Source organism: Stigmatopora nigra, chromosome 2, assembly GCF_051989575.1.
Source record: "Stigmatopora nigra isolate UIUO_SnigA chromosome 2, RoL_Snig_1.1, whole genome shotgun sequence".
Classification (NCBI taxonomy): Eukaryota; Metazoa; Chordata; class Actinopteri; order Syngnathiformes; family Syngnathidae; genus Stigmatopora; species Stigmatopora nigra.
Genome location: NC_135509.1, coordinates 8,862,228 through 8,889,657, shown reverse-complemented (window position 1 = coordinate 8,889,657; position 27,430 = coordinate 8,862,228). Strand labels below are relative to the sequence as shown.

General features: G+C 40.8%; 4 protein-coding genes and 1 non-coding gene across 7 annotated transcripts; 2 read left to right on the top strand and 3 right to left on the bottom strand.

Annotated features, from left to right (window-relative positions):
* Positions 1-38: 38 nt before the first annotated feature.
* On the bottom strand, positions 39-16,975 carry LOC144208837 (uncharacterized). The gene is made up of 19 exons (XM_077734872.1): positions 16,445-16,975; positions 15,690-15,840; positions 11,671-11,774; positions 9,857-10,196; positions 7,458-7,661; positions 7,234-7,302; positions 7,053-7,095; positions 4,925-5,070; positions 4,636-4,830; positions 3,456-3,542; positions 3,192-3,390; positions 2,456-2,679; positions 2,138-2,380; positions 1,811-2,056; positions 1,385-1,580; positions 1,117-1,322; positions 928-1,028; positions 689-860; positions 39-594 (listed from the first exon to the last, which is right to left on the bottom strand). The coding sequence occupies exons 4-19, from the start codon at positions 10,032-10,034 to the stop codon at positions 218-220; spliced, it is 2,886 nt and encodes a 961-aa protein (XP_077590998.1). The 5' UTR covers positions 10,035-10,196; positions 11,671-11,774; positions 15,690-15,840; positions 16,445-16,975; the 3' UTR covers positions 39-217.
* Positions 14,675-17,453, top strand: LOC144208877 (leptin-like). The gene is made up of 3 exons (XM_077734939.1): positions 14,675-14,691; positions 15,587-15,825; positions 16,474-17,453. Exons 2-3 carry the CDS (start codon positions 15,676-15,678, stop codon positions 16,807-16,809), a joined length of 486 nt encoding a protein of 161 aa, XP_077591065.1. The 5' UTR covers positions 14,675-14,691; positions 15,587-15,675; the 3' UTR covers positions 16,810-17,453.
* Positions 17,454-17,501: 48 nt separating this feature from the next.
* On the bottom strand, positions 17,502-22,973 carry rbm28 (RNA binding motif protein 28). The gene is made up of 20 exons (XM_077734885.1): positions 22,651-22,973; positions 22,112-22,267; positions 21,922-22,043; positions 21,775-21,850; positions 21,606-21,698; positions 21,448-21,519; positions 21,154-21,244; positions 20,803-21,071; positions 20,430-20,508; positions 20,246-20,355; positions 20,105-20,178; positions 19,897-20,032; positions 19,635-19,699; positions 19,401-19,559; positions 19,179-19,328; positions 19,026-19,100; positions 18,763-18,832; positions 18,363-18,501; positions 18,180-18,300; positions 17,502-17,808 (listed from the first exon to the last, which is right to left on the bottom strand). Exons 1-20 carry the CDS (start codon positions 22,766-22,768, stop codon positions 17,674-17,676), a joined length of 2,310 nt encoding a protein of 769 aa, XP_077591011.1. The 5' UTR covers positions 22,769-22,973; the 3' UTR covers positions 17,502-17,673.
* A 192-nt stretch (positions 22,974-23,165) lies between these two features.
* On the top strand, positions 23,166-23,247 carry trnal-aag (transfer RNA leucine (anticodon AAG)). Its single transcript has one exon. It is a non-coding gene; the product is annotated as a tRNA-Leu (tRNA).
* A 111-nt stretch (positions 23,248-23,358) lies between these two features.
* LOC144193395 (transmembrane protein 53) lies at positions 23,359-26,807 on the bottom strand. 3 transcript variants are annotated; one of them, XM_077712256.1, is made up of 4 exons: positions 26,606-26,807; positions 25,415-25,691; positions 25,103-25,349; positions 23,359-24,577 (listed from the first exon to the last, which is right to left on the bottom strand). In XM_077712256.1, the coding sequence occupies exons 1-4, from the start codon at positions 26,611-26,613 to the stop codon at positions 24,216-24,218; spliced, it is 894 nt and encodes a 297-aa protein (XP_077568382.1). In that variant the 5' UTR covers positions 26,614-26,807; the 3' UTR covers positions 23,359-24,215. The 3 variants fall into 3 exon arrangements, with proteins under 3 accessions (XP_077568382.1, XP_077568383.1, XP_077568381.1); XM_077712257.1 differs by lacking the exon at positions 26,606-26,807 and adding an exon at positions 26,418-26,550; XM_077712255.1 differs by lacking the exon at positions 26,606-26,807 and adding an exon at positions 26,121-26,233.
* Between the last annotated feature and the right edge of the window lie 623 nt (positions 26,808-27,430).

The following is a 27,430-nucleotide window of genomic DNA, read 5'->3' as shown; positions in this document are numbered from 1 at the left end:
TTTTGTCGTTGTTCTGTCAGATTTTCTTCTTGTAAAAAAAAAAAAAAAAGAAAAAAAAGCGACATAAATTAAAAATAACCAAAAAACAATTTACTCATTACTAAAGGACAAGCAATCCTTCTTTGTCATATCTATGAAAGGGCAGTGATTTTTTTTACATGTTTCCCAGGTCCATGTGAATGAATATTGTGTGATTAGGAATAAAAAGTGGTCTTCTCTATGACTGGCTCAGACGAGTGCTCTCATTTACATCCTGATCCGGATTTCCGTCATACTCATGGACGAAACTGTATCGGCGGTACACAGAGCTGCCTCGACTCGTGTACACGACATCCACTTCGTCGCCGCTGTCCGGTTCGGGGACACCGTGAGGCATGTCGGGGCCTCCACTCAGTCTCTCGTAACTCTGCTTCCAACAGAGCTGTTTGCTCGCTCGGGCCTTCACCAAGGCGAGAGCGAGCAGAGCCAACGCCAACGCGGTTATCGCCGCAACGGGCGCGGCAGCCGACGTGTGATAGAGGACAGTCGAAGACATGTTTGTGTCTGTTACAGGCCCATTTCCTGACTTAAGTTGAGGTGCCTCTACACACAGTGCTATAACAAAAAAATGGGTTTAATGAGTTTTCTAAAAAATGGTCGATATAGCACTATTAAAGTAATTCACCATAATGAAAGACGACAAAGATACCTGAGCGGGTGTCGCAGACACAACAGTCCGTTTGGTTCTGTCCTTTTTGACAGCAGCGGGCGCAGCGACTCTCTACGGCATGAAGACCAGAATCGTGATGGCAGATCAAGCACTGGTCAGGTTTTGGGCCAATACAATGCTTGCATGAGGCGTCACATGGCTCACAGGTGCCCTACAGACAAAATAGACGTTTTAAATACTACAAACCGGGAGTCATCAGTGTGTATTTGTGGCAGCACCTCTTCCGTAAAGTACTTTCCCTCCTCACAGCGTGGATAGCAGACTTTGTCCTTATGAGTGCTGCCCTTGTCGCATGTTAAACAACTCTTAGGAGAGGAGTCTGCAAAGCGTGTACATTAAAAAATGACAAATGCTTGACATAGAGTAATAGGGTAGGAGGATAGGAGGATAAAAGGTGGCTGTATCACCTGCACAGGTGTGGCAACTGATGTGGCATTGGAGGCACGTGTCGTCGAGCCGGTAAAAGCGTTGAGGGCAGCGCTCCACGCAAAGCTTGGTTCCGTGAACCTCAAGGAGAGGAGGAAGACAAGCTCGGCAGGACTCAGATCCGGGGCCTGTGCACATCTCGCAGGAATGGTGGCATTTCTCACAGTGGGAGCCTGCTTGGTAGTACCTAGAAAATAAAAATAACATTGGATGACCAAACTCAATGTGAGTTTCCGTTTAGTGTGTTACCCAGTTGGACAATGGCGGACACAGAGATGAAGGAGGCGCAAGTATCTTGGGGAACAAGCGAGGCAGTCCCTGGGCGAGGCCCCTGTGCAGGTGGAACAAACGTGGTCGCAGGGGAAACAGAATCCTAGCTGGTTTCCGTCCGCCTCCTGCCTGGTTGTGTACGTGCCAGCCGGACATTCGCTCATGCAAGTCTTGTCTGCAACACACACATACGCCTCGGTTTTAATTTGAATTGTTTACACCACAGGTGTCCAAGTGGCGGCCCGGGGGCCAAATCTGGCCCGCCGCATCATTTTGTGCGGCCCGAGAAAGTAAATCATGAGTGGCAACTTTCTGTTTTATGATCAAATTCAAAAGATTATAGATGTACATAGGGAATATTTCCTGTGAATTGTTTTTTTTAGAGATGTCTTAATAATAACTCACTGTGAAGGTATCTGGGGATGGCACACGTCAAACATTCATCGCTTCCTAGCCCTTCGCAGGAGTAGCAGTGGTGGTGACAGCCCACGCAAGTGAACTGGTCGTCGTGTAAGAAGGTCCTCGGCGGGCAGTCGCTATCACCAGTCACGCCGCAAAGCAAAGTGTTTGGATCCAGCACCAGACCCCGTTCACACTGCATACATTGGTTTGGGTTGCCACCAGAGCAGCTTGCGCACGTCTGATGACACTCTGCACATCATCGGGGTCGACTAGTATTATTTGCATGACATCCCGCATAAAACAAAGCCAAGTCGTGGCATAAAGACTTACCTTGGCACTCCGTAGCCGACATCTCGTAGTAGGTGCCAGTCGGGCACCCCGGCGCGCAGGTGCCCTTGTACAATTTGGGACTGAATCTGGCGCAGGTCTCACAATCGTCGGGCAAAGGCCCAGAACAGCTGCTACAGGTCGGATGGCACAGACCACAGCGGCCCTCTTCCATGTCCTCATAGTAGCCCGTAGGACAATTAGCCTTACATGCACCATTTAGCATTAGGTACAGGAAACTGCATTCTGGGAGTTATGGAAAAGAGGTGGTAGAATTGTGCTTTGATGAAATAGATTAGTTTATTTAGATGATGTACTTACTGAAACAGGTCCTGTCATCTGAGCAAACATCACAGTGGGGAGGACAGCGCCTGCAGGTGCCGTCATCGGCGGGGTATGCACCAAGTGAACAGTTGAGGGTGCAAACGCCGCCTTCCAAGTAATGTCCGTCAGCACATGACAGACAATTTGCGCTGGAGACGTCACAAGTGAGGCAGGAACTATCGCAAGCGTTGCACGAGCCTTCCGCTGTCTCGAAGTAACCTCTGAAAGGAATTGATTGAGCATTATTAATTTAACAGCATTATTATTATTCCACGAAATGTGGACATTTCTAAAACCTGCATTTTTAACTCATTTAATGTTGAAGTGCTTGATTTATTTAAGAAATGCTGGCAAACTTTTCATATCCAGGCACATTTGTATCTAGTTTCTTATTTTCTCAACTAAGTAGTCGTCAGAATACTTTTAATTGGGTAATTAAAATGATTCTGACATTAATATATTCCACCTTCAGGGCATGTTGGATTTAATTATCTTTAGCAATCACAGAATTTTTACCACCCCAAAAGGAAAATATAACGGTTCCAAATATTGAAAAGTTTGAACAATTTACATCAAATGGACCATTTTTCAATTCCATGTATCAACCTTGACGATTTTCTTGGATAATTTCTTCTCTAGAATTCTGGCTAAGCATGCTATATTTCTTAGAATTCACTCATATTTTATCGGAATGACCATTTCAAACAATGATAAAAGACTTTTGGCAACTTACTCTGGGCAATTTGACCAGCACCTCCCCTGGTGGAGAAAGAGCTTAAAGCTTCCTTTGGAACAGCCGACGCAATTATCGCTGGAGCCCACGCAGTCCTCGCAGTTCGGCGAGCAATTCTCGCACAGCTGAGTGGCAGAGTTAGCAAAAGAGCCGAGTGGACACTGCACCACGCAAGAACTTTCCTGGTCCAAGAAATAACCTGTGAAGCCACAACAGTCCATGGGTGAAAATTGAACTCCACTGCCCGACAAAAGGCGTATTTACCTTTAAAACACGAGGAGCAATCCAACGCCTGAGGGCCGAAGCAGGTCTTGCAGGACATATCACATGTGTGACATTTACTGTACTCAGCTGGAATGAAACAGATCAGATTTACAGTAATCCCTCAAATATCGCGTTTAATGACCAGACATGGCCGCAATAATCAAAAAAATCGCGAAGTAGGTCACCCCTATTATAACTCTTTTTTCCAGTGCAGAGTCCTAGTAGCAAGAGTGGCTTCTGCTTACGAGTTTCAGAGTGGATTTTCACATTTAAAAAATAATAATAATAATTAAAATAATAATATTAATAATAAAAATAGCAAAAAATCGCAAAGTAGTGAATTTGTGATAAGTGCAGACGTGATAATCGAGGAATTACTGCATATACAGATTGGAAAAACCATACAATAGCAGGTTGAAATAATATAAAATGTACTTATTGGAATGTTTGTGATAGAAAATGTTTACTGGGACAAAACGCAAACCTGAATTGTAAACCTCCACATGTTGAGCTCAGAGAGAATTTACTACAATCTCTCCCAGTCAAAAATAATTGGACATTATCCATTGTCAATGGCACCAAATGGGTTAATAGTTGTGTAAAATAAATCCCATTTAAGAATCCCTTTAGAGTTCAACTTAAATAAACAGTATATTTGTTGTCAACATGGCATACAATTAAGAACATGATTATTGTTTTGGTAATCGATATTTAGATGTGCACAACTTATTGTTGCTTCAACCATGTCGCCAAATAATGGAGACAAAATATTACAAAGGCCTCAGTCATAAATTTAACCTTTCTAGTAGTATAGGCAGAAACATCCTAATATATTGCAATGCAGTGGACAAAAAAATAACTGCCACTAAAATGTGCCAAATAGCCCTGTCATTACTGAGAAACACTTGTAACTTTCTAGAAATACAACACTAGGCCCACTTTTGAAAAAGGGATAGCAATTTGCGGAGGTGTGCCTTGAACCCAAATGTCCCTGGAAAGTATTCATCCCGTTTCATCTGGCAGCGTCAAGAGCACTTGAGCAAAACACCAACAATAAGCAAAAGAACCTGTCAAACATTCAGCTCGGTGTAATCTCCGGTTTCCGGTACTTCTATCTCGAGCACTGCGATTAAGCCTGAGAGAAGAATTAGCGACATTGAAAGCTGTAAACTAGATGTACCGTCAAAATAGTGCCCCAATGGACAGTTTGCCATTGGACACTGGCCGTAAATAGGGGGATTGCTCGCGTGACATAGGTCGCAGTCCGTTGACCGAGGCCCATGGCAAGTCTGGCAGGAACTGTGGCAAGATTGGCAACGCCAGCCAGTGGTGTCGCTGAAGGTTTGTCGAGGGCATTCTTTCACACATTTGCCTCCTGGCAAAGCAAAGAAGTAAAAAAAAAAGACAATAATGGACACATTGGAACACTTGTCCTGAAGCGGTGCCGGCTAATTTCACGCCGTAGGTACCGTTTAGGAAGTAATCCGTTTGGCAGGCAAGACATTGCGCGTCATTCCTGCAGTCTGTACATGGCGTCGGGCAGGACAAACACAAACCCCTTCCTCGGTCTTCGTATGTGCTTTGGGGGCAGTGCTTGCGACACCGATGTCTGAAACTGGGAAAGAAAAGGTTAATAGACAACCAAAAGTGAAGGCAAACACAACATCAATAAGAATCAGTCAAAACATTAGCTCGGTATGTGCGGTTAATCATTAACTCAAAGACAATATGTTGGGGTATTGTGACATTTAAACAGGCCTTTCAAAGTGTCATGATAGATGAAGATGAATGTCGATATGGACAAACCAAGCCTACTTGGAGGATGATTGATTGAAAAAAAGATTCAACTTGAAAAATCACTTTCACACAACAGAAGGAAAAAACAGCCAAGGCAACATATTTCTTCTTATTAAAGACATTTACAAAAATACACCTTTTTTTAATGATGAGAGGCAAGGAGAATTATTAACCTGTCCATCAAGTCCTCTAAAGTCAATGTTACACACTGCATTTTCAGATTGCTTGAAACACAGGGAGAAATAATCACCCAGTAATTAGTCGTTGTCTTCAACCAACTTTTACTGTAATGACTAAAAATCTCCCTAACTCAATTTATGTGCACCAAGACATCAATAATCGAAAACCGATACAGACTTTAACATTTTACTCTTGCTATTTGGATAAAGGCATCACTAATCGAACACTGATAAACATCCAATCCAAAAATAATTGTAATCCCAACATGCAATCACTAATAATTTAAACACTTTAACATGTCAGACTCTATCATTAATAACTTACACATCAACAATCTTTACATGTAATGCAAAATAAAATGGACGAGCACTGAGAATTTCACACGCAGACAAAATAACAAACAACGAGACACTACGCCCGGGGGGGGGTCTGTTATGCCACCTTCTCTAATGAGAGTCCGACCCATGGACATGCCAGGCTGCAATCTCTGTGACGTTGCCGTGGCGCCGAGATGCACCGGCTTTTGGAGGGGGAACAGCTGGAGGTGCCACATCGTATCAATCAAGACACGCACAATAGCATCTGGCGCAGACCAAGCACTGTCCCCACTTGAGAAACTGCGGGATGTTTGACAATCCCTCTGTGCAAATATTAGAGTCCTCATTCCAAGAGAGAACAAGGGCATTACCCAAGCGACAAGTCTTTTTCGGCCCTGTTGCTTTATCTTTTCTTGTAAATCGGGTAAAACGAGCTGCATATGCAACATACAATGAGCCTATGGAGACAAAATAAAGCCAAGTAAATCCTAATTTCCTTTAAGAGGGAGCTAAATGTCAATTAGTTAGCAAATATCCATCACCTTATTGTCAATGTGGAGCTAACTAATCCTCCAGACTCATTATTTTTCCATTAATGCCCCACTACACAAAAGGAAGAAATATATATACCTCCAAGTATAAACTCAACTTTATTTACAGACCGCTTTAAAAAGGAGAATCACATCTGACATCCCCAAGTTACTTGCCAAATTGTCTTTTTAACTGCTTGTAAGGAAATAGACAACCAAGTCAGTCTGGTATTGACATATTTCTGTAAGTGAACTGTCCATATTTCCATTCATCCAGATTATTGTATTATCAGGGCATTGAATAAAGCGCAATATGCCGGTTCTGGGTTTGCATGCAGCCATGCCCTCTTTGCATACACCTATTATTACAGCGCCTATTTGTTTGAATCAACCCCCCACCACTCTGCGAGTCCCACTTTGGCTCAGGTAACAGTGTCGCTTTTTGAATGGGATGTAACCTGACTCAAAATGCCAGAAAAACAATAAAAGGTCTGTTTAAGCTAAACTGTGATCCGCATTGTGTGAGTGAAAACATGCTATAAATGTGTGTATGCAGTAAAAGTTGACACAAAATGTGAAACAATGTAGATGAGATTATTTTTTTGGTAATACAGTCTCTTATTAATTTTTTTTTTAATTGCCTTCAGGCATCTTTACTAAAACCTTAAAACTTTTGAATTTAAATGTCAAATACCCATTTATAGTCTTGTTGAATGAGGGACGAAAATGTCATTCATTACAAGATAAAATGAAAGGCAAATTCCAAAACTCACAGAAAGTAACCTTGAGCACAACTGCTACAAATTTCAGGATCTTCTGTAATGAAAAAAGCAAGAAGAGTCCATTTAAAATCCCATGGGAGGGATTCAATGAGTCATTTTACAAACGGTCTTAGTAAGGATAATCGGCATTCAAGCAATACAGAAACCCCTGTTGAAAATAAATGGTTTTTACCTGAAGAACATGTTGCACAACCCGTCTCACAATTGATACACTCGCCTGTATCCGAATCCTGTACTTGTCCTGCAACATTGAGATACCCAAATCTGACATTTTGCGACATTTTCTGTAATTACATTTTATCTATCTTTGACTTCTCATCTGTTTCCCATTGCATGACTAAAAAGTGCTTATCAACAAAGCTATTGTTCTTGGATTTATCAACTACCAACCTTTACCTTTATCGCAAAGTGCTGTTTGGCAGAGTCCATTTTGGAGTTTGTAGTGTTCTCGACATTTGCCACATATGTTGCCATCTGCGCAGAGTTCGCAATTGGCAATGCAGGGCAGGCAGACATAGCGACCCCTGTCAGGATAGAATCCGCGAGGGCAATGCGCCCGACAACGACCTTGGTTGAGAAAACGTTCCAGTCCATCTTCATCTGAAGTAAAAAAAAAAGGACACAAAAGAGCTACTCTTACAGAACCTAACACATTTTCTTGTTCACGAATTTCGTGCACTCCATTTTCCATTTATTTTCTAACACTCATTCAATTTACAGTCATAGGAGAAGCAACACTTATCTTCACTTTGGGCAAGAGTGAATTATGGGGGTCATAGACAAATAAACTTTCACAATCTCACGAACATGCAAACTACCGTATTTTCACGACTATAAGGCGCACTTAAAAGTCTTAAATTTTCTCCAAAATAGACAGGGCGCCTTATAATCCAGTGCGCCTTATATATGGAAAAAAAATAAAATGTGCCATTCATTGAGGGTGCGCCTTATAATCCAGTGTGCCTTATATATGGGGAAAATGTCAATCATTGAGGGTGCGCCTTATAATGCAGTGCGCCTTATAGTTGTGAAAATACGGTACTCTACACACAGAGCTCTGGTTTATATATTCAAATTCAGCAATGCTTAAAAACACTTGCTAGGTCATAGCACAACTCCATTTCATAAAATCCTTTCATTTTTTGACAATAAAAAGAGATTTCATCAGTTTCAGCTCTACTATGATACCAATCCTCAGATTCTTTAACTCAAGTGGATTTCAGTGGTGATGCAGCAGCTTCAGAAAATACATACATTGCACGTATTTTTTATTTTTTTTAGCCTGGTAAGCGTAAAATGAGAAAAACTTTCTACTCCCTTGGTAGGGTCTTGGCCTTCCTTGCTGAATGATCTATTGTGCATTCCATCTGAAAAGAATCTATTAAACTTTTAAAATAAGATGGACTGTCTCGCAACTCTGTGAAGTTGTACGTTATGGAATTTTAAAATTCTGGGTTTGTATATAATTGAAGCTGGCAGCCTTGCGTTATGCATGCTGTGTTTTATTATTCCTCCGCCTTGCATTTTAAGGTAGGCTTAAAAGAGCAACTCTGCTCTGAAGTTGATACTGATTGACTTTGTTTTTAAAATGGGGAGAAGTTTTTTAGTCAGAAAAGATACTCGTACTGAAGTAAAGATAAAAGTCCTAACTCCACAGCATATTGCATAATTGACATCTGAATGGGCTTTTTTCTTTTGCAGAATCACGATCAATAACGTCTTTATCCGTGACATGGTACGATATGCTAATTGATCGTATTGCTGAATTTTAAAATTCGAGGGATGGTTTTGTTTGCGGCGACAGTGTTGTTAGCCAATTTTGACTACTTGCCAGTGATTATAACATATTTAAGGCTACATTTGAGTCAAAACAACAGACGTGCAATGAAAAAAAATGATAAAGCTAACATCTATGGAGCAAAAAACTAATACAAAAACGTTTAAATGTACTAACCTATGAACGCGAATGAAAATGCTACATTCTGCATTCTCAAAGTATGAAGTTTGTATGCCTTTTTAATACTCTGTGAGCTTAGTGGTGACCCCAGAGGCCCCTCAAGGGGCAACTGGGCACACCAATAGCTGCAAAGTTGAATCACCACAGGAAAGTATACATAAGCTGCACCTGCTTTTTGAAAGTTCTTCACCTGCCCAGATGAACACACACACATAGACTATAATACATGTGACAGCTCAATGACAATAGGCTGCCATTCAATAACATTCAGTAATATTAACCTAAACACCAGACTATACTGCAATATTCTCAGACAGATTGCACAAACAGACCAATGCAACCAAGTCATGCTTCAAGAGTGTATGTGTGTGTGTGGCAAAGAGGTTAAACCCGGTGAACCGCACAGTAATTCTAACCAAAGGGAATATTTTCTCCTTCCCGTTGGATTTTAACAAAGAGCCTATTATAACACGATCAGATTACGGCAAAAAAAAAGCAGGTGGAAAAGGATCACACCTACATTTTTAACTATGTCAACACTAACTCTCAGTAGAGATGTTTACTGTTTTAACAAGGGTAAATATATGTTAAACTACAAACCACTTTGGTTAGTCTGCATGAAATAGTCATCCACTAAAAACGATTTAGCTGGATTTAGCTGGATTTAAATTTGGATCTAAAAGTATTAAAATCAATTTTGCTAATCAATAGCGGTAGTTGACAAATGATAACTCCTAAAAAAATGATAAAATGCAATTCAATCGTCCAAAATGAAGAGTGACATTCAAACAATAACATTTTCTTTGCCCTGTTTCAAGGAGAAAATCTTTGTACTCACCTACTCCACAGGTAGTGCACTCAAACAGCTCGTGCCCCCTGCACTCGGAGCAGGTGGGATGGCAGAGGACACATTGGCTTTTGAGCACAAACTGTCCTCTCGGGCAGGACGACGGAGCTCTGCCGTCGACGAGAGCGACCAAAAGGAGCTGGATCGCGCACAAGGAGAGTGACCTCATTGCTGTAGCTGTGGCGACTGCAAAATGAGGAAGAGGAGGCAGCAGTGCCGCCGCCGACCGACGCAGTGCCCGTGTGTGTAGCAAGTGAAGCACCTCAAACACCGGCCCCCTAACCCTGGAACTTGCTAGACCAGTTCAGTGGGGAGTGGTGGACAAAGGGTCCTAATTAGACACATTTATTACATGACATTACATTAATGATGATAGATGGAGATAGGTAAACAGATAGAAACATGGTGTAGAGTTTGTTTGTTTTCCCCGAGCTTGTGTGGCTTTTCTCCGGGTACTGATTGAACGCTAAATGGCAGGGGGTGTCAAAGTGCCGGCCCGGGGGCCAGATCTGGCCTGCCATATCACTTGCATGGCCCGCAAAATTAAATTATCTGTGTTGGCTTTATGTTTCATGCTAAAACTTAAATGAATATTATAGATAATATTATATTATATATAAATCAAACAAACAAAAAATAAATAAGAAAAACTGAATCCGAAATGTTCTGTTTTCCATTTAATTTTACAGAAAAAAATTACAATTATTGATTTAAAAGGGGGAAAATTAGGAAATTTAATATATCTATACTCTTCATTTTAATTTAATTTTAAAACAGAAAGTCAACACTCATGATTTACTTTCCCGTGCAAACACAAAATGATGCGGCGGGCCAGATTTGGCCCCCGGGCCGCCACTTTGACACATGCAGTTTAGAGGCTCAAAAAAGGGTTTGATGTCTATAAATGAACCATCATAAAGTTATCATTCATTAATTGTGACAGGTTATATAACAGAAAATTAAACTATTACTACTACGAGGCCCTTGAGAACATTTTTTTGAGACCGCTGCTTTAAATCGTCCTTCTGATTGGTTGTCTGTCTCGTTGTGCTTTCTGATTAGCTGGCCACCAATACAGTGTGCCCATGGTTGGCTGGGATGGGCTACAGCACCCTTGTTCGGATAAGCGTGAGCAATAGCTCAATTTTTTTTTTAAATCAAGTCATGCCATTTTGAACATTATAAATGTGTTTGTATGTTTGTTTATTTTTTGTAGAAATCTGCAATCAGAGGAGGCCCAGTGGAGCAAGTGGTTAGCGCGTCGGCCTCCCAGCTCTGGGGTCCTGGGTTCAAATCCAGACCATGTCCATCTGTGTGGAGTTTGTATGTTCTCCCCGGGCTCACGTGGGTTTCCTCCGGGTACTCCAGTTTCCTCCCACATTCCAAAAACATGCATGGTAGGCTGATTGGTCACTGTAAATTGCCCCTAGGTATGGGTGTGAGTGTGTATGGTTGTCACGGTGTCACCCGCCTTTGCTGAGATTGGCTCCAGCACCCCCTGCGACCCTAATGAGGACAAAGCGGTTCAGAAAATGAGAGAAGATGAGAAATCTGCAATCAGCTGTTAGCAGAGTGCACTGTCTATCTGATGGCTTGAGAGAATACACATAGTTTGACCTGGTTGTGTGCATGTGCAGCCTGCGGTTGGCTCAATAGCATCTCAATGCCAAGCACGTAACTCGATGCTGACTGGGGTTTTTCTAACCACACTTTAAGGCATTAAGACGTCACTTCAGTACCCAGGGGGGGGGGGGGTTGAAGGTCAACAACGTGCAAAATCGGAATTCCCGCATTCCGTGACTCACCCACGCAGGTCCCGGTGAGCGGAATTCCAGCTTTCTTTAAGCCGGCCTGCATCTGGAGAAGTAACAATGCCAACTGCTGCACGTACGCACGCACTGCCCCTTCCCTGTGAGAAAGGTCAAAGGTCAGTACCAATGACAAGTACACATTTACTGTGTTAACCTGCAGCAAAAAAGACAGCTATGCACTATGAAAACATTCAATGGTTGACCATGTAAATATTTTTCCCCCCACTTTTGCCAGAATTACACAATTGCCTGTCCAGGATATTCCCAAAAAAAATCATTTTGAAAAATTCCATTTTTTCAACACTCAGTGAAACCTGATGAGGTAGATTAGGGGGAAATAAAATGCATTTCTTAACTTCATTTTAAAGACCTTATAGAGAAAGTGACTATTTTGAAGATCGTTCATTGCATTGTGATGAAATTAATCTTATTAAACGCTTTTCTTTTCAAGGTGTGACTCACAGCTCCCATGAGTCACAGGACTCATGAATAATTAATGAGCGGCCTCTATGAAGGACGCGTCCTCGTTCATTGATCTTTGTTGGTTGATTGTCGACTATAAATTATGGAATGAGAAATATAGGGTTAAAAACATTGGCTCTTTTTCACACAAAAATAAGATAATAATTCTAATTTCAATTTTTTCCACCAAGGAAATGCATGTTTAGCCAAAATAAAACTTTGAAAGAAAAATATTAGAAATAAATAACAGTAAAAATCAATCAATTCCTTCTATTTCATTTGATCGTGAACACAAAATAGCTGAAAAAAATAAATATCATGCAAATTACAATTTAAATTTGGTGGTCTATTTTTCTCCATTAAGACCATTAATTTTATGGAATCTCAATTTGCTGTCTGTTTTAATAGTTTGGCATTTAAAGTCTTGTTTTAAATTAATTTTCTACATTGACTTTTATTTCTATTTTTTTGCAGATTTAATGTCATGATTTTCATTTTTTTTTTGCTTCAATTCAATTTTTTTATGATGAAAATTGAAGAATTTGCTCATTGTTTATTTAGGCAACAAAGGGTTAAAGGTCATTTGCTTTGATTTTGGTTACTTTCCAGCCAAGAATAAAACTTCATCCTCCGGAAAATTTTAACAATTATGAGTACTGCACTATCAACTATTTTAACACTGGCGATTAAATATTGAATTGTTTTTAAAAATGCCAAAATTTGATCCAATTATCAGAAAGTGTCGATTGCTTTGACCTTTAAGTTGTTCCTGTTAGTGAGGCATTCCATGAGACCCCCCCCCCCCCCCCCCCCCAAAAAAAAAAAAATCCTTGGTAAAAAAACACATTAGCAAGCGGCAGCAGTTATTAATCCCAGATGTCAACGTTTATAACCCAGTTTGTTGCTGGTGCGGGAAAATCACTTTTTTTTTGTTGAAACATCAGCACCCGTTTCCGTGTTTTTGCTTTCATGAATAACGCAGGATTCCCGTTGAAGATTTAAGTGGCTTTCAAATGTGCCGCCGCTTGACTCTCTTTCCCAGAAACCCTCGTCAATTTCCTCGATAACGTCACGCGAGTCGTCCGCCGGAGCCGAATTAAAAACGCCGCTGCCTTTTTTTTACGAGGCCCCTGTCGGCCTTACGGTAAATGACAACGAGAGGCGGCTAAAACAAACAACGGTGTCGGGCCTATTTGTTTTTTCTTTCATTTCTCATAAGGCATTTCTTGACGTATCTGGACGCTGGCCCAAGAAAAACGACGGTGGATTGGAGAGAGCTGATAATCATAATAAGGTCATTCCCATTGGGGAACAGTTGTTACTGTACGTGATGACGTCAAGTGCGGGTATCGAACTCAGTTGGGTTTCCGGGCCAAATACACGCCATTTAGAGCTCAGGTGGGCCGGACTCATTTATTTGAAGACAAAAAAAGTGAACTTACTGGCAGCCGTTGACATCCAGTGCCGTCAATGACACCAAAAGATGATTATTCATGGGAAGTTTATAAGAATTGGACAAGTTTCATTGCTAATAGCAATCACAGTCACTTGCATTTTAGGGTACTTCCAGGTGACTTTCTGTAAATTTTGGATCATTTCCTTTATTTTGAGGGCTTTTCTGGGATGTTTTCTGTTGGTTTGTTGTCACCTGCTGACTTTTGGGAATTTCCAGGTGACTTTTTGTTGTTTTTTGATGGATTTTAAGGCGGTGTTTTGACCGCAGGGGGCAAATGAACGATTGTGATTGCGGATAGGAAATGAAGCAAAGTGCAGTCATGCAACTCACAAACGTGACCGGACGTTTGGTCGCCGGTCTTTTGGTCGCCGGTCTTTTGGCCGCCGGTCTTTTGGCCGCGGGTCTTTTGGCCGCCGGTCTTTTGGCCGCCGAATATAATTTTGAGAGCTGGCTTCAACAGTAAACTCTCTGTCACCATTTGATCAGCGACCAAAAGACCGGCGACCAAACGTCCGAGCACCCTCACAAATTGCTGCGCCCTTATTGAAAAATAATAAAGAGCACTTAATTCTCTGTGTGCAGCGTAAAATAAATGCATTGCCTGCTATTGACAATGATGTGTCCAATTTACTTAACCTGGCTGTGGATGTTCATCTTTCAGTACCACTGATGGTGTCCGAATCCATTTTGACTTTAAATGTCAATTATGCTAAGTCAGTTCATTTTTTTGGTTGCAAAATAAACTGATGAGATTCAGTTCGCTTTAATGTGACCCATCAACCAAAGTGAGGTGGAAACCCCTTGATCTAACTGCTATAGGGGAAAAAAATGAATAGCACGCCAGTTTTGGACTACTTTTGCAAACTAAATCAATTTATTCACGCCAACTCGGATTTGGTTCGGTGGCTGGGAAAAAGGCAAAAAAAAAAAATAATGTCCTTATGATGCCATCCGATGGGAAGAGGAAGGTGAGGGGATGGATGAAGGGAACGGACGAGGGGAAAGCGATGAGTAAGAGATGACTCAACACCCTACTGCTATAAGACAGGCCGGCAGGCAGGCTGGCCCATGTCGGCCAACGGTGAACACACACCAAGGTAAGCAAGCGCCACTTTCTTCCTTTTGCCATTGATGCTCAAATTTTTGGGGGGAAAATACTAAGATTTGACTCTGTATCGTTCACTTTTATTGAGATTTTTTAACAATGTTTTGGGATTTTTGATAAAAATTGTTGGTTGGGTCGGTTAGCAAAAGTTTCTTATACTTTAATAATATTTTTTTTGTATTATTAATCACCGGTTGAGTTATTTTTTATTGGTGTGAATTTGTTCAATGCCTTCGGAAGTATTGCAACTGAGAGCCGAGAAAAAAATAGAATATTTTTGATGCAAATGTTAATTAGTATTAAGATGAAAAGAACACAACAGAGAATATTTTGCTGGTTTTTTTCTTGTAGTTTCTTTACAAATAAATTTATAAACATAAGAGACTTTCTATCCTCTAAAAATTCTGAAAAAAAGATTTGGACTATTTTTTATTAAATATAAATATTCCTTGATTCGTTTAAAGTATAAAAATGAATGAATAGGAGAATATTCAATCATCGGGAGCTTAAAAAGAGGAAAATAATGAATTAAGTTTGATTCCATCATGGCTATTGACTGGAATGGAGGTCCAATCCAACTACTTTAAGGATAAACATGATTGGACGTCAATCATCAGTGGCACTAGAACAGTACTCAGTAGTATACCGCAAATTTCTGCTCGTTTTTGAAATCATAAAGCATAATATTGCATATGTGTGCATGAATGATAAGAACTATTACCAATGGGAAAAAGGATATACCCATGTCGCCTTTTTGTTGTCTATAAATAATCCTAGAGGAAATCCAAGTACTATTTGGGCAGCAAAATTAGGAGAAACGGAAGCGTCTGATCTTTGTACCCAACTTCTATTTAGAGGAATCTGAAATGTGAAATATTTGACCGCAGGATCAAAGGCGTCGCATCAATAACTGGAAGGAAACCGGTTCGGAATACACAAAAGACTCGGACGTCGTTAGCATTTCTCGAATATAACAATGGTCTACGTCACCTTGGCCGTCCTGGTCTTCATCTCCCAAGCGTGGGGCGCAGACACCCTGCCCCACATGCCGCCAAACCCGGTCAAGATGAAGCACGACATCATGTGGCGCTCCAACCAGTTGCTCAACAAGCTCGTCGACAAGACGGTAAAGTCCATGATGCTGAAAGATGAGCGTTCACAAATGAATTGGTCGTATTTGTTTAAAAAAAAAATCAGGCGTATTTTTCGGATGATAAGGCGCACCAGCCACCCCTAAAAAATGCACCACAAAATATGGCAAATATAATCCATAAATTGCACTGGAGTATAAATTGCAATGAAGGGGAAATTGGATTTGATAAAATTCGAAACAATTAAAATTAAATATAACAATAGAACCGGTTGAATATAAATTTGACCCCAAAAAGTGTGAGGTTGCTTCGATTACCTAAAAGTTATTACCGTTTTTGGTAAACCCTTCTCAGTTGTTTTTAATTATTGTTATGGCCAATTTGCTTGAATTAGCTAAAATTCAATGTTGAACTGATCTATGCAGGTCCCAAGCGCCCCCTTGAGGCTCAAAGTAAAAAACAACATGTGTAATAGCGTGAAAAAAATTGGGAATAATAACACACAACTCGCACAAAAGCATAAGTCACAACCCCTTTAAACTGCCACATATGGTGGTTTTTTCGCAAAGGCGACTCCGAAATCGCGATATGAATCGTATCGACCGATAGGAGGCGATTGGGGCAACCCTACTTTAGAGAATGGAAAGGACTCACGTGCTCGGTGGGCTTGTCTTGTCTGGCAGTATCCCAACGTGACACTGGTGGGTCCGCCCGACCGGCTGGAGGGGCTCTCCTCCCTGATCTGGCTCCTGGAAGGCTACGGCGACCTGATCCCTTCCAGCGAGACGCAGGTGAAGGCCGATATCTCGTCGCTGAAGGGCTTCCTGAGTCTGTGGAGGAAGCGCCACTGCGGGGCAGCGGACGACCGGGCGAAGAGTACCCCGGCCCCAGGGAGCGCCCTACAGCGGCTGCAGAGCAACCGCAGCTTCGTCCCCACCATCAACATCCAGGCCCATCTGAGAGTCAAGAACCTCCTCGCTCAGCTGAAGGACAACGCGGCCATCCTGGACAAATGCTGAGGACAGGAAAGTCCCTAACAAAGCGCCTTCGAGCCTCTCAAGTCGGGCGTTTCAGTCCATTAAGGTTGGACGCTTATCGCCGTCTGTCATTGGAGGGGGGATAAGGCAAAGCAATTTTACAAGCTGTCTCAAAAAGCGCATTGTTTAGGATGGATCATTTTGAATTGTCGTTCCACTGCCGGCCACTAGATGACAGCAATGTTGCAAATTTGACTTGAAAAGGGAACTGTTTGACTTTGAGCACACTGTAATTGTTATTAGGGCATATTAGCGCTTATGTACAACTCAGGAAACGGTGACAACTGCTTTAACGTGATTTCATTCATCAATATTTTTAGCCATGGACGGCGATAGACGCCCAATTCATTTATACTGAAATTTAATGATTCCTTGTCACTTTGTAATCCACAAATCTAACATAAATGCAATGGAAATGGAAGAGGAAACCCTACCGGAGATTCTAACCCAGAACTGTGAGGCAAACGTGCTAAGCATTTAGTCATCATTCTTATTTAAACAGCACAGTTTTATTTATGTCATCATTCACCAATCGCCAGCTCTTCCAATTTTGCCGCTAATCGCCTTCAAATGTGCATTTCATGTATTTTTATACTGTAATTGCTTTTTAAAAAGAACTATTTAAGATGAAATGTGCAATAAAAGTGTTGTTTTTACAATTTTTCCAAGTCAAATGTTTTTACCACAACAACAAAAATCGTCAGATTCATTGTTGCCTTCTAACTTTTAATAAAAATACAGTTTACAAAGATGCTAGATTTGCTGTCAGAGGACATCATAGTTGAACACTGCAGTTTCACACAGTTGTGACCCGGAAGTCAAATTTAAAATGAATTAAGGACGAGTTTAATTGTCAAACCATTTGCTTTTTTTCCCAGCGGCGCTATTCTGGCCTCCCTGTAAAAGTTTTTTCTTGTACTGCGCCACCAGGCTCTCGAAAGGATCACTGCCCCTGGAATTCTTCGATCCTGCTCCTTTGTACTTTTGAGGAGAAAACACAACAAGATATGAAGTTTATGGAAATTGATAAAAGCCTTTGAGTTAACATGGAAAGCATTCTCGAGGAAAATTTTGCTAGGAAGCTATTGGTTCCAATTTTGATTTAGTAGTGAGTGTTGAAAAAGATATATTTTTTCTAAATGAGGGTGTATCAATAACCTTTTGGAATCTAAAGTGTTAATGATACATCACAATTGGTAAGTCAAGAATTTGTAACTTAAAGACTCCCTGTATATTAGACAAATTATTTTGATTCTTTTTAAACCCGGTGGGCAGCCAATAGGTTTCTCTACCAATGAGATTTAGCAAGTTTACTACTAGAAAGCATGCAATATGATGGGGAAAAAACCCACCTTATTTCTGCTTTGTGTTGGATTCTCCACCATTAGCCGCTTTTGCCGTTGATTCCTGCTGCTGCCGCCTTTCCGAGGCTTCTTAGGGGGCGGAGCCTTCTGCTTCCCTTTGTCTCGCCATCTGAGAGAGCGCAAACACCTCAGTAATCTTTATCATTCGATCACTAGTGAGCAACATTTTACCTGATCTTGGGCCCACGATGGGAGGGGAAAGCAAGCACTTTTCTGCGTTTTTTGCCGTTTTCCAGGTCCACGTGCTCTACCTCGGGTTTGGTCTGGAAACCGCTGTGTTTGTTTGTCTTCCACTCCACCTCCAGAGGGGCTGATGACAAATGGGCGAGAGCAGATCGATTAGTATCACGGAAGAGAAAAAGGATTACTTTGGGATTAACTGATCTGCTAAAATATAAATCATACATCATTGAAATTGAAATAATATGAAAAACATACATGTACTTTTTAAAATAACATGAAATAATAACATTTTCAGTCCGACTATGTCCATAAACGAGTCTACAATTTAAAATGGTTGCCCATTACTAATTTATTAGACTAATAGCATGGCAGAAAGTTTGACTTTTACCGTTTAAAGGCTTCCACTCCTTGCGTCTCTGTGGGGTCACATTGCTGCCTTGCTTTTTAAAATAAGCTTCCTGAAGAAGAAGAAAAAAAATCAGAAATATTATTATTTTTTAACCCTTGAGGAGCACATTTAACTCATCGTCTCCAGTTGACAGTGCAAGACGTCAAGTCCATTTTGCACTTTTTAGCTGTATTTTTTACAGCATTAAATCAAGCCAAAAAGGCTTCATTCAATTTTCACCTTCAAGCCAGGTCTTCACTTACCCTGTTTTTTTGCTGCCGCATTTCTTTAATCTTGAGCTTGCGGGAATCCTCCAAAGAAAACTCCACGATGGGTCTCTGACGGAAGGAAAACGTGCGATGAAGCGCCCTCTCCATAGGCGTCATTATTAGCCAATTATTTCAACAACGACTCACCTTGTTTGCGCCAAAGATTTCAGGGTTGTTGTTGAGGTGGCGCAATGTGGCCAGAGCATGCTCGTGCTCTTGAAACTGTACAAAGCCATAACCCAGAGACTGACCCATAACTTGTCCCTTCTCGGGCTTCCTGTCATACATGATGCGACACTGGCAAAAAAAAGAAGAATTAAGTGACGAGTAGAAGTAACGAGGACGCCCTCCATTGGACACCTCGCTCACCTCTGTTATTCGGACGTTTTTGACACCAGGCAGCGCTTTAAAGCAGAGGGTCCGAAGCTTCTTGGTGTCCACCGATTTGGGCAGATTGTGGACGCATAGTCGATTTTTGGAGACAAAGATGTTGATGTCTCGAAGTTTGGCCCTTTTTACGTCATCAAACTGAAAGGGGAAAAGAGTGACGGGAGGCTCAACGCTACGTTTTTTTTTTGTTCTTCTGTCCGAGTAGTCACTTACTCTAGCTCGCTTGATCATGTCCGCCTCGGGGACGCCCTGTGCCGCTTTGCTTCCGGGACGGATCACTAATAGGAGACACAAATCCAATCATAAAAAAAAATGGTGATTATACAAACTTAATTTAAAAGAACAGTGAATCTATACATATATATTAGTGGCCAAAGAAATAATCTCCAATGGTGACTTGCCATTTTTTCCCTCTATTTCAAGTGTGTATTGTTGTTCTTACACGATAAACTTTGCATATATATTTGTTACTCACATCCTTCTCTGGCCAGATACAAGTTCCTGGTACCAGATTGCACTTTAACTTTTGTGTCCTTGATTTTGTCAACGTCGTTTCGACTCAGCGCCGCCACGATCACCAGCTTCCTTCCGTTTATTCGGACTCCGCCAGCCTGTGATACCACCCAAAAGTCATCAGGTGACCAAAAAAAAAAAAGGTAGAAAAGTAGGAAAAGCGGGCCCACCTCCGTTTCGTTCTTGGCCGCGGCGAGGCAGGCATCTGCCGCCTCTTTGCTGGTAAACTGGGCGAAAGCGCAACCTGCGGGAAAGAGCCGAGGAGTCACGCCGAGAAAATGGAAGACGGCGTCCCAAATGAGCCGGCTCACCCTTTGACTGTCCCGTGCTGTGATTGAGGACGATTCTAGTGTACTTGACTTCTCCGAAGCCGACGAGCACTTTTTCCAGGTCTTCTACTTCGGTATCAAATGACAAATTCCTGGAGGAAACAAGACTTTGAGCAAAGAAGAACAGCAGTAAAAAAAAGCAATGAAGAAGAAGAAATGAGATGACCTGATGAAAATTGTTCGTCCTTCGTTCACATCTGAAGGGAGTTGCTTCCTCTCCTTTGACTTCTTTTTTTTAGCTGCAACTATAGAATTAAATAAGAAAAATGACCATTTACTGTAAGGTAGGGGTGTGCATTGGCATATATGTGGTCTGCACTCTGATTTTAGTGCAAACCTGCTTGAATTGACTTTGGTTAGGGACCTGATCTGGGAAACTACGCCCCGTGTGCCCAAACGTGGTTACTACATGTCGCCAAAAACACGCCAAGATCGATCCAGACGGATTTTGAATCGGTCCAAGAATTGTGAAATGTAAAACACTGATTTATCAAATAATTCATTAAAGAAAAAACTTACTGCAAGCTTATGTTAAATACCTGAATCGTCATCATCTGAATCGTCATCATCGTCCTCATCATCTGAATCATCATCATCCTCATAATCATCCTCATCATCATCCTCATGATCCTCATCATCATCATCCTCAGCTGAATCGACGCTATCCTCATTGTTTTCTTCCTCCACTTCATTCTCACTCTCTTCTTCTTCTTCATCATCTTCTTCATCATCCTCCTCCTCCTCCTCATCTTCACTCTCATCTGAGAGCGGCTCGCTCTTGGGTTTTTCCACTTTTTTGGGACCACCTCTGCAGGCAAATCCACAAAACACAAACATCAAATATGACAAGTTGGCAAAAAGAAGTCATTGAGTTAAATAGAGATTCTCACTTTTTGACGACGGTTGTTTTTTTTTCCACTTGTGTGTCGGCTTGAAGGTCCGTCGTTGGTTCTACGACGGTGTCTTCACTTTCCGTGGTTTCTGCGGAGCAAACAAAATGCCTGATAAAGACATTGTGGGTGCCAATTGGATATACTTTTCCCCCCCTTCATTAAAAAATAATATTAGAAATATTACAATTGTATTAATTGAGTTTTGTTTCACCATTTGTGACAGTCAATGAGTGTTAGGTAAAGAAATAAAACTTGCTTTTTAGTAGGATAACCTGATCCTTATCATTTTACCTTTGTTGGGTGTCTCCTGCATGGCAAGAAATTTGTCTTTTGGCACCGCCCAGTCCACAGCCACTTTGCGTTCTTGAAATAGAAGAGCCAGAAAGTGAGAATGCAAATTTTGTCAGTTAAAAAAAAACACACACACAAATGAGATGAATGAGTATTACCATTTATTTCCTTCATGTTCATGGCTTTAAGTGCAATGGATGCTCCAGACAAATTTTTGAACTGCACAAATGCAAAGCCTCGCTTCTTACCATCTGTTGAAAGACCCCCAAAAATTAGCACTCAAAATGAGCATACTTCTCTTTAATTATGCGACGGCTTGACATTTACCGGGTTTGAGAGGGATTTTAGCTTCGAGTACTTCTCCAAATTTGCCAAAAATCTTCTTGAGTTCTTCCTCGGAGCACTGTGAGGGAAAAAGTACAAAAGATAAAGTCGTATAGAAATAAATATGACTGTGAATGAATCACATTCTACCTTAAAACTGAGATTCCTAATGATGAGTCGAGCTTTCAGGATGTTTGTCCTTGGCTGTTTTAATTTCTGCTCAGTGTCCTTTGTCGTCGGAGCAGTTCCCGGTGCTTCGGGCTCTTTTGCCACTGAACAGCAGAGGAAAAAAAGACTTAGGAAATACTCAGAGAGAAAGTAATCTGTATTTATTGCAAACCTGGTTTCTTTTTGTCCTTTTTGTCATTTAATTTCTTCTTGGCCAAGGAAATGGAAATTTTTTTTCCATCGTACTCCTTGATGTCTTTCACCGCCCGCAGTGCGTCTTCCTCCATAGCGTAGGTGACATAGCCAAAGCCTCGGCATATTTCCGAGCCTACAAGGTGGAAAATATACAGCAAGTGAGAGGGACATTTACCTAAATTTGAGAAATTTGACCTTATTCTAAACTGAAAATGTGTGCTATTTAATCTTTTTTTAATGGTGGGTGACTATTTTTGGTGGTTTCGAAATAACTTAACCACATGTAGGCCTGACTTTTACATAATAAACACAAAATAAATCAGATAAAAACGAATACAACCAGAAATGCAAATTCCCAAAAACACTTGGTGATTTGTGTTAATTTCATAGTGTTTAATGCGTGGTCTGCCATTAACAGAGATAGATGTCCACGTTATTTGAATGGGAAGCCCGATCCGGAACCCTAAATATGGAAGATTTTCTTTTTTTTTTTTCTCGACTGTAGGCAGAACTTACCCTTTTCTTTGACTACGAAACATTGTTTGACGGGACCAATCTCGGAGAAAATCTCCTCCAGGCGTTCATTGGAGGCAGTCCACGGCAACGAGCCGACGAAAAGAGTATAGGTAAGCATACTGCCTCGCTAAACGCGAGCACACAAAACTGGACTTAAACGGTGTGCCTTCCCTCCCGGTGGTAAAATACCGAGAGTAAACCGAAAAATTTGTAATAATATGGTTTAAAAACGAATTTTCCAGCTCGAACACCTGGGTCGCATGTTTATGTGATGCGGGTCGCCATGTTGGAAATGGCAGGGGCGGAAGTCATCATCAGTTTCTTCCTCTGTGAAACCTCCTGTACACGAACGTGTTCTATGTATAAATAAAATACCTATTGGTGTGCTTTTCAGTAGTATTAGTATTAATTGGATGTTTAAAAAATATTTACATAATATCCGTTGTATTGAATGTATTGAATCTCTACGATCCTCTAATTAGTTCTATATTTTTCTTGAACCGCAGAATAAGCACGGTAGCGTGGCCGAGCGGTCTAAGGCGCTGGATTAAGGCTCCAGTCTCTCCGGAGGCGTGGGTTCGAATCCCACCGCTGCCACTAAGTTATTTTGTTATGCAGTAGCTATTCTGAAATGCCATAGTATAAAATGCTGCAATGCACGTTCTGTTTTTCCATTAATTTTAAGTGATTGTCCTCAAAACTGTCAAATAATGCTATGATGCATTCCAATTTTATTTTATAACACTCAGCACACAAGACATTCAACATTTCAGAACAATGGTGTAAATAAAACACAAGAATCATCTATCACCATACCTTGCCTTCAAAACCGAGAAACTTTTCTGTGTAAATACCCTTCATGATAAGTTAACGCATCTGAAAGTCAGTAACAACACCGTCCAAGGGCACTGATAGAATGACAGAAGTAAAGGCACATTTAATAAGGCAAAAAATAAGTCAAGAACCAAGGTTTAAATTTGTTTAGGCGTGTAAAGTTTTAACTCAAGATCATTTTGAGATAGTGGAGTGTAATCTTCCACAAGTATTAAATCAAAAGTAGGAATTATAAGCAACTATTTGAAATGTGGGAAGAAACCAGAGTCGGGTATTATCTTGCAGTCACGCCAATCTTACTTTTAGTATCATTTTTGGCTACGATTCATTAATAACTCGACTGAAACTTTTGTCTACACTAAAAACTACTCATCGGTATCGGGAGAAAAGTGATAACGGTGCAACACTACTTACTGTTTCAAGATTAGCAGGTTTCCCTTGTAAAATGGGATTGTCTTAAAAATGTTGTTTTTGAACTGACAACATTGTTTTTAATATAAAAAAAACCTGTCTTGAGGCTACATAGCACATTGATAAAAGTTTTGGGGACACTTTCTAATTCTGCTGAATGGTGAAATGTCTCAAAACTTTTGCCCTGCAACGTACTTTATCCTTCTTATTTGAATAACTACTCCTTCATTGCAACCATTTAGAGGAGTACCTGGTGACATTTTGCATTTGCTATAAATAAGTTTCCAACTATTGTGAAAGTTAAGTTAGTCTCGTTATTTTTACATTTTGGACTTGAGCGGAACGATATGTAAGGACTTGAGGTATGATTCCAGAGTGTCCACGTACTCTTGTGGGTGTGCCTTCAGGTGTCCCGCATGTTTGGACGTTTCCCACTTCTTGGTAGAGAGAGTGACGCCACGTTCCTGCCAGAAGTCGAGGACCTCCTCAAGGGCCCGCGGGTCGCTTAACGGGTCGTTGTCGCAGTAGAAGAAGAGCGCGGGGACAGTGACGGGCGAGTTCCAGAACACTTGGATGCTCCTGTTGTAGTAGTCGGTGGTTTGCCGTTTGAAGGTGTTGAAGTAGAAGAGGCTCATTTGTTTCACCGGCGTCTCCCAGCGAGGAAACCCGATCTTGGCCACACCTGAATATGGACGATAAAGGCGATTCAATCGATATGTTGTATGATTACACTAGTCGCCACTAAGCCTGGAACTGTATTATGTCTCAATTCATATTTTTATTAAAATAAATACATTTTAAAACTAAGTAAATAATTGTAATTAATTGATTAGTTAATCTTTTTACCTGTATTTATTTTTAATAGATTTACATCTTTATATTTTTTATTTTAAAAAATGGAAATATTCTCAATTTAGAAACATTATTTTGTATTACATTTTTTTTAAAAAGATAATAGCAGAAAGATTCAATCCAAATTACATACTTCTAAACATCCAATTTTTGTTTTGAAAAACAATGTTAGTCCAATTTTCTGGGGACTTTTTGGCTCCAATGCAGATTACCAGCAAAAATTTTAAACCTAAAAGAGGAAAACATTAAATACCATATCATTTATATATGAAGCTATTAGTGGACTCATCCTAAAAAAAATGTTAACTAATTCCACCGCTTTAGCCAACTCCAATCTGCTGATTGCCATACCAACCTGAAGCCATCAACTCCACGGATCCCACCACCAGGCTGTCAAAAACTTGTCCTTTAATCCTCCTCGTAAGCTTGTTGTATTTCTGCGGGTCCTCGGACATCAGCACCAGCAGCTGCGTGAAGGTGAAACCGCCGATGGAGAAGGCGTGGACCGTCAGTGGGCGTGACGCGAAGGGCTCACTGTGAAGCAACTCCATCAGTTTCCTCCCGTTCTGTAAACTCCAACGAGGCCATAGGAATTCTTGCACCTGCAATTTGGGTTTTTACTTTTTACTTTGGCACAACACCCGCTGAAGGACCGAAAGGGACGAACCTCACTCTCCACCACAAGTACATCGAACCCGGTCCTGAGGTAGATGTCGCAGTACTTTGCCACGGCCTGCGGACGAGCTCCCAACCACGGCAGCATGAGCGTCAGAGGTTTATCGTCCTGACAGCGTTGAACTCCGGGCATGGGCGCCTGATCGTTCATGTAAAATGTGACGTTTTTACTCAAGCGATGGGAGGAGAAGCTTCGGCGCAAAACGCTGCCGGCCAGCATGGTTGAGGCTGATTCCGGGGACAAAACGGGGCGAAAAGGGTCCAGAAAACTGTGGAGACATTACGGGGAATGTTATTTACAGGAGAAATGACTTCAGAAATGCTAATTGATGCTATGCTAACTAGCAATTTATGTACAAAATAGGAAAATGTTTACTATAATTGAAAATTTACTACATTGTACATTTTTAAAAGTATTACATTTTTAAAAGTTTACATTTTCAAGATTAATTTTATTTAGTATTAGGTGTATTTGTATTTTGGGAAATACTAATGTCTTATTAAAAATATGCTAAATTATGTTAATGAAAAAAAATGTACATCATTAAAAAAATAATAATATAAAAGTCACTTGCCCTAATGAAGGATTAAAATCAAGTTTAAAAATGTTCATTTTATAAACAATCATAATTTTAATTTTTTTTTATGTATTCCTAAAATGCTGTAGTCACGTGTCTTCTCGGATTCATTCTTCCCACCTTCGGCACTTTTCGTCGCTCATCGTCAGGACCCGAAACTTACGTCCAAAATACTAATTCCTCACCCAAACCCTCACTTTGTGACGTAAAATCACGAATCTGCAAATGGACCACATATATAGTTGTTGTCTTTCATACTAATAGAGTAGTTTTCATTTATTTATTATCCGTTTTACATTGTTATGCATTGAAAGGACCTACTGTGGGTCGTTATCATCTTTAAACTAAGAGACGGTTAATTCAATGTCAAAGCATGATCCCATGCTTAAAAATTCTGAATTAAAAACCATTATAGACCTTGTTAACGCTCCACGGTAGTGTTAGCAGCTATTCCAAGATCCGAAAAGTTTCATGTAGAACGAAAAAATGACCTAGCAAGTTGTAAAAACCAGTTTCTGTTTTGAGTTTACATTTAAATGAATGTTTAGCCCTGGTTGAGAACTGCAAGGCTGGTGGTATTCGTATTGTTCGCACAATTGACTTACCAACTCATTTTTCTTGATATTATAACAAACACAACATCCCTCCCCAAAAAATAACAGTTTGTTTTCTTTTAAAATAATGTTGTGCTAGGTAAAGAAAGTCTTCCTGTAAAAATAACAAGAGGGTAAACTGTCTCTGTGACGCGTCTCCTTCTTCCTGAAATTGCCTCGCGCATCTTGAAACTCAATGTCGCCCCCTAGAGGATTCTGAAGGGAAATAACAACAACAAGTGAATATACAGTACAACCCGTCGTCCAACGTTAAAAAAAAAGTACATTTATGATGCATCCAAGCTATTAAAACTAATGAAAAACAGGGTTTAATCCCCATCATCATTTTGACATGTATCATGTTCATATTTTTTCCAACAAGACAAAGAAATAGCGTTTCTACACAAATGCTTTGTTATTTCTAAGTTTGCTTGTGCAGCTTTGTTGCTGCATCTTGTTCTCATTCCCGGTGGGATCTCATCCCCGCTGACTTTATCTTGCCGGCAAACGACTTATCCAAACAGAAACCCAGGCGGATTTAGACCACCAAGTGTTAGGCGGTGACCATTTGGTGGTGTCTCTGGCTGACCTCATGTGTTTAGCCTGCCATTGTTGCTTTCCGGTCCCCTTACTCACGGCTGGCTTAGTGCTTTCCTGTATGCTCGCTTGACAACGGATGGATAGCACGGAAGGAAGGAGGCTCTCATTTTCACTGCGCTTACCAGCTGTGTAAATCACCCACAGTGTTATTATTGATTTGTATGGCTGTCTAGTAGTGGGAATAACTTGATATTATTTCAATATTGCTCAATAAAATGGATGACAGGCAAATATATA